Raw genomic sequence first — 6,000 nt, forward strand, 5'->3', positions numbered from 1 at the left:
TCTCTATTGTTTGGAGAAGCTTTTATATTGTAGTAAGGGAGTCTAATCAATCTTAGTCGTCACTTTTATGCATGATTATTATTGTGACTTTTGTACTTAAACATGAGTGTTGCTTTAATCTCTCATGTAGTAAAGTTGGATTTTTATAAAGGGAAAGTTTGGTCATTACACGTATAACATAAACATTAAAGATAGATTTCATTTTTTTTATGTTAAAACCGTATCAAGCATCTATATATTTCAATACCTAAAAATACTTGAGAAATGCTATAAATCCCAAATTTTTTTCCCAAATTCTTGTTCCCAAATGATCTAGTCCGTTCAAGAAATAATTATGTTTAATTTTTTCTTTCCTTAAATAAACGTGGGTTTTAGATCATTTGAGAACAAGCAGAATTTGGAAAAAAATAAAATAAAATATGTGGCATTCCTCAAAACACTTTTCCTCGTATGATTAACAATAGAGTTTGATCGAAAAAGCAAAGCTTGTAATTTTGATCTTTTTAAAACAATATAGAGGCCATGCTTGATTAAATGTATGTGCATAGTGTAAAGCTCTTATTTAAGTTTGTGATTAAGGTGTAGTAAGAGGTTTTTAATAGATTATAGTTCCTAACAGTCATCGAATGTTTCACCTTGAGGTCGAACAATCGATGTATGTATAACGAACATTCCGACCCTTGTGAACCGAATGGTCGATGCTTGCAAAAACTAGGAGATTAAGATTTTGATTGCATGATTAAGATTTTACATGCAATATTAAGGTTTTCAATGTGGAATGTATCTAATTCTAAAGTTTGATTTGCAATAATTTGAAATTAAGATATTCGAAAGTGAGAAGAATCATCCGAGATAAGTAAATGCTTACAAAATGATTTTATTTCACCATGAATATACTTTAATTTCTTGTTTCAATTGAGAAATTATGCCATGATCCTATTAAATTTATCAAATGTTTATAACTTCTTCAAACGGATATTTGCTTATTATACAGTTTATAATAATTGAATGTATGGTGTGAATCATCATGTATGGAAGGCGGACACATATATGGATTTAACACAATAAAACAATATAATCCAACCCATCATGCAGCTTGCGGATCTACAATAAGAAAAACAAAAACTTTTGTTCAAATGCGATCTCAGTGTGTATTACTAGTATTACTACAGAATTTATCCCATGAGATATCTTCCACTTTAATGACATCATATCTAATAACTTGGTCACAAGATGTTAGCAAGCCAATTTCAATTTTCCCTATGCCCGAAGTCACCGGTTGCTTCCACAGGATGTCGCCAGCCGTTTCCAGCGGCCATCGATTTTTCATACAAGCCAAACGTTAAAAAATATTTTCAGCTAAAATCATTTTCCAACAGAAAATATTTTACGTCGAAACAAATTGAGCTTTCAATATTGCCTCTTTCATAGGCTCACATTCAAAAGTTCTTTTAATTTGTACGCATGGTGATCGTGGCTAGCTAACAGTCAAAAGCTCCTTCAATGTTGCCTCTTTCATGGGCTCGGTGCAGCTCGATAAGACCAAAATTTTGTATAAGCTTGAGCTTTCCGATCCGGGTACTCAAATTAAGATTCAATAAATGAAATTAACAAATTTTATTAATTTATTTCTCAAAGTAATACAATCAAATCGATCAAAATTTGTACAAGTACAATCAAATACAATTACAAATCAAATTTAAACAAATACAATCAAATACAATCCCAAATACAATTAATACAAATACAATTACATACAATCAGATGGGCTTCATTTAAATAGCAGCTTCAAATTCTGAAATAGAACATGTATTCACACTAAAAAATATGAAGTTAGTTTTTACTCCCTTACATTATTTACTCAAATTCTCTTCACTTTGTAAAGATGTCAATGGAGGTTTGATAATAACACAAAATTTAATTTGCCTTAACATTAAAGAAGAAATCGTACATTACCTCAAGTCCTTAAGTCCTCAACAAGACTATTATCTAACAAAATCTCTCAAACAAAATATGCACTTATATTACAACACTTCTACTTACTTAATACAAAGGTAAATTGCACCTCAGTTGGGTCCTCCTCCTAAGGTGAAAAAAGAAGGAAAATAACAACGGCTTTGTACTTGCTGTGTTTAGTGAAGGAGAACAAGATCAGGGTCGTCCATGCGTGAAATATTTGAGGGTCAATTTGGTAATTGACTGCGTCTAACTGAGATTAAAATGGAGAAGCTCGCATAAAAAAATCACGTGCGGAGCACGCGTGGCCCTTTCTATCAGAGCAAATAGAAATCACTAACGGATTTGCCACATTGACAAATTTAAAAACTTTGTTGGGGCACATTGCAAATTTTTAAACATTGAAAGCAAAATTGAAAAAGTGGTCAAACTTTAAAGGGGTTAATTGTATTTCCCCATTTTTATTTTTTATTTTTTTATTTTCTTTTGAAATGGTACTCTATTTCTATAGAATAGTTATTCCTCTAATTTTTTAGAAAATTAAGTATTACTCTTCATAAAATGAATAATTATTCTTATGTGAGTAGCTATTCATAAGAATAGGACGTGCCAAATAAAAGAATGACTATTTTCAAGAGTCTATTATGCAAACCAAACACGCCCTTAGTCAAATTCCAAATTTCCATCACCATTATCACTTCATATCCATTCTCAAATCCCATTAATCAATTCATTCACATCAATCACCAAAACCATTTCATTCCATTCACAAATCTGAAAGCTTCATATTCACTACAAATCTGTTAGAAATCACTATTAGCCTAATAAGAGATTCATATAAATAGTGAAGGGCATTTTATTTTTAACGAGGAAAGTTACATTTTACATCACCATCTCACTCTCAATATTTCTCATTTTAAAGTAAACAAGTTCAAATTTAAAGCCCTTATTTGTTAATGTGTTTTGAACTGTGTTTTTTTATTTTTAGTTGAAAAATTGTTATGATGTAATAATATAAATGTGAAAATTATTTATTTAATTTTTTGTGATGTAAAGCTAAAAACTGTTCTTTAAAAATGTTTTATGCTTAGAGCATCCTCAACAAGCTCTCCATTTCAAAATTTTCTCTAAATTTTTGTGAATATCTCAAAAAAACTTATTTCAACTGACTCTCTATAATTTTTATATTTTCTCTCTTATCAGAATTCCATCACAAATTTGGCTCACAAATTCCATGAACAATTCAATTTTATTTTATTTTTTATCATTTTTTGAATTTCTCTCCCCTTTCATTTCACTTTCCCTCTCTCCTCATTTGTTAGTAATAATTACTTAAAACCAATAAAAAAATTAATATTTAATTAAAATAGATAAATATTTGGAGAGTTTGGTATACAACATTTGTTAAAAGTAATAGTTAAAAAAATAAATTTAATTAAAGTTTGGAGAGCTTGGTGTGAATGCACATACGTTGTTTATTAATGTTTTTGTTTTGAAAAGAAAAAATTAAAGAACAAAATTTAAACACCCGAGTCACTTTGCAGTTTGAAAATTTAGATATGTTTTTTTTTCTTTTTAATCGGAGAGGGTACTAAAGCAAAAACAGATAGCTGCTAAAATTGTGTAACGAAGTCAGAGAAACAGGGTAAAAATGGCCGATTAAAGCCTGCTTTAGCAGCCACTAAGCCATTACTGTAAAATGGCTTACTAGAAATACTAGAACTAACTGGCTACATCACTGTAAAATGTGAAGCATGGTTATGCACACTTTCTTGGAAAGTCATTCTCAAGCTTCAAATCCATATCACACACCTAATAGGCATAATTTTCCTAGATTTTAAAAGGAAAGAATGGAGTAGAGGCATTGGACAACTCAGATTCATAAGAGCACAACTCATCCCATATGAGGACCATGCCAAATTTGCAGAGAAGGGTCTGCTGAACTATGAAAGCTAGGGCGTATGTATTATAGTTTTTTTAACGGTCTAGATTTAATTCAAAGTTTTTTTAAAAGAGACTGAAATTAGCCAAATCTTAAGATATAAACCATTCGGCTCAAACTATGCTTGAGAAGATGGGGAACAAATAACAGAAATACTCAAGCTGAAAACATATATTATAACCAACAATAAGCACCAAACTGAAGAACATCTAACTCCATAAGATGACAAGTACTACAGAATTTATCCTATGAGATATCTTCCACTGAAATTTCACAGGATAGCCCAATTGACTGGGAATTACGCTTCAAAAATCAGGTCGACTATGATCTCAAGTGAACGAACATTTGCTTTCTAAGAATACTACTGCAATTCCCCTTAAAAAAAAACAAAAAAACAAAAAAAATTACTCCTGCAAAGCAGCATCCAGCACAGACTGCACAAATTAAGATCATCTTCCCCAAAACGTAATAAGACAGTAGGTTCTTTCAGTCTAAGCAAACTCTGCAACACAAAATGTAATCTTAGTAATATAAAAAAGACAAGCTACTGATTATTATTAATTTTTCAAATGCATTGTTACTTACGAGTATCAAAATATGATTTCAGGTTGATCAATACATGGGTTGATCAAAATTTATACAAATACAATCAAATTTTTACAATTACAATCAATGCAATTACAAATCAAATTTAAACAAATACAACTACATTGAATCAAATGGGCTTCACGTAAACAGAAACTTCAAAGGCCTTTAAAACCGACAACTTCAAATTCTTTAATAGAACATGTATACACACTAAAAATATTAAGTTTTTACTAACTTGCATTATTTACTCAAGTTCTCTTCACTTGGCAAAGATGTCTAAAGAGGTTTGATAATAGCACAAAATTTAATTTGCTTTAATCATTAAATAGGAAATCATACATTACCTCAAGTCCTTAGGTCCTCAACAAGATAATATTGTCCAACAAAATCCCCCAAACAAAATATGCAATTATATTACAACAATTCTACTTACTTGATACAAAAAGGTAAATTGCTACGGTAAGACAATTGGCACTTCAGTTGGGTCATCCTCCTCCTAAGGTTAAAAAAAAAACGAAAAAGAAAGAAAGAAAAGGTTAGTACATTTTAAAAGCAAATGAAAATAACAATGACCACTAGACAAAAGTAACAGTTACAGTAGATTTGTTCTCACTGCCATATTGTACTTTGACCCAATCAGCCCCGCATACTAACATTTGCACTATTTCTAGTGACAACGAAACTCGATACGGATCAATAACCCTTCCACCAGCACTAAATATGTACTCCGAACTCACAGTGGTAATTGGTATTGACAATATATCTCGAGCCAATTTAGACAAGATGCAAAACTTGTGGGCATTTGCTTTCCACCAATCCAAGGCATTAAATTCCGCATCTGAACCCCTGTCACATATATATACACCCTCCTCCAAATATCTTTGCAAATATGATTTAACCGGTTGTGATGTATCAACACTTTCGAGGAATGACTGAAACATTGCATTACCACTCTGGACATTCCTCCTAAATGCATTACTAGAACAACTACTAGAAGAGCTTTCTCTAGCATCGCCTTGTACATTTTGTTCCATAACACTTGAATTATGTTCCTTAACATACTCATTATATAACTCATGCATAACTGTAAGGACATATTCAATATTCGTAGTAGCTTCCAGCTCTTGATAGATCAAAGGGAAACAAAAACATATCAGCATCATCTTATAACTTGGGTCCAACACAACAGCAATTGACATCAACAAGTTACATTCTCCCCAATATTTCTCAAACCTAGCATTCATTTCAAGTGCCATAGATTTGATGCACTCATTCTGATCCCAACACATCTCAGCCAAGATTTCTTTTATCATACACGCTTCAAAAATGAATAAATTGATAGTTGGATAGTTGCTCCTTGATCCAATTTTCATTACATTGTTGAAGATTGCTAGGAGTTGACACACATTTTTCACTTTAACCCAATCGTCAACTGTCAGCACCCACTGAAAACTTTGGTCCGTGTCTTTATATCTAGGAAAGACCTCTTTAAACTCAAGTGCAGCTACTAACAT

At 31.5% G+C, this 6,000-nt stretch overlaps 1 protein-coding gene across 1 annotated transcript; it reads right to left on the reverse strand.

Moving 5' to 3' along the window:
* Positions 1-5,061: 5,061 nt before the first annotated feature.
* On the reverse strand, positions 5,062-6,000 carry LOC133853857 (zinc finger BED domain-containing protein RICESLEEPER 2-like). Its single transcript, XM_062289881.1, has one exon. The coding sequence runs from the start codon at positions 5,998-6,000 to the stop codon at positions 5,062-5,064; it is 939 nt and encodes a 312-aa protein (XP_062145865.1).

Source organism: Alnus glutinosa, chromosome 13 (assembly GCF_958979055.1).
Source record: "Alnus glutinosa chromosome 13, dhAlnGlut1.1, whole genome shotgun sequence".
In the NCBI taxonomy this organism is placed as follows: domain Eukaryota; kingdom Viridiplantae; phylum Streptophyta; class Magnoliopsida; order Fagales; family Betulaceae; genus Alnus; species Alnus glutinosa.

Coding starts and splice junctions, on each gene's coding strand:
- LOC133853857 (XM_062289881.1), bottom strand. CDS start 6,000: ATGTTAGTAGCTGCACTTGAGTTTAAAGAGGTCTTTCCTAGATATAAA.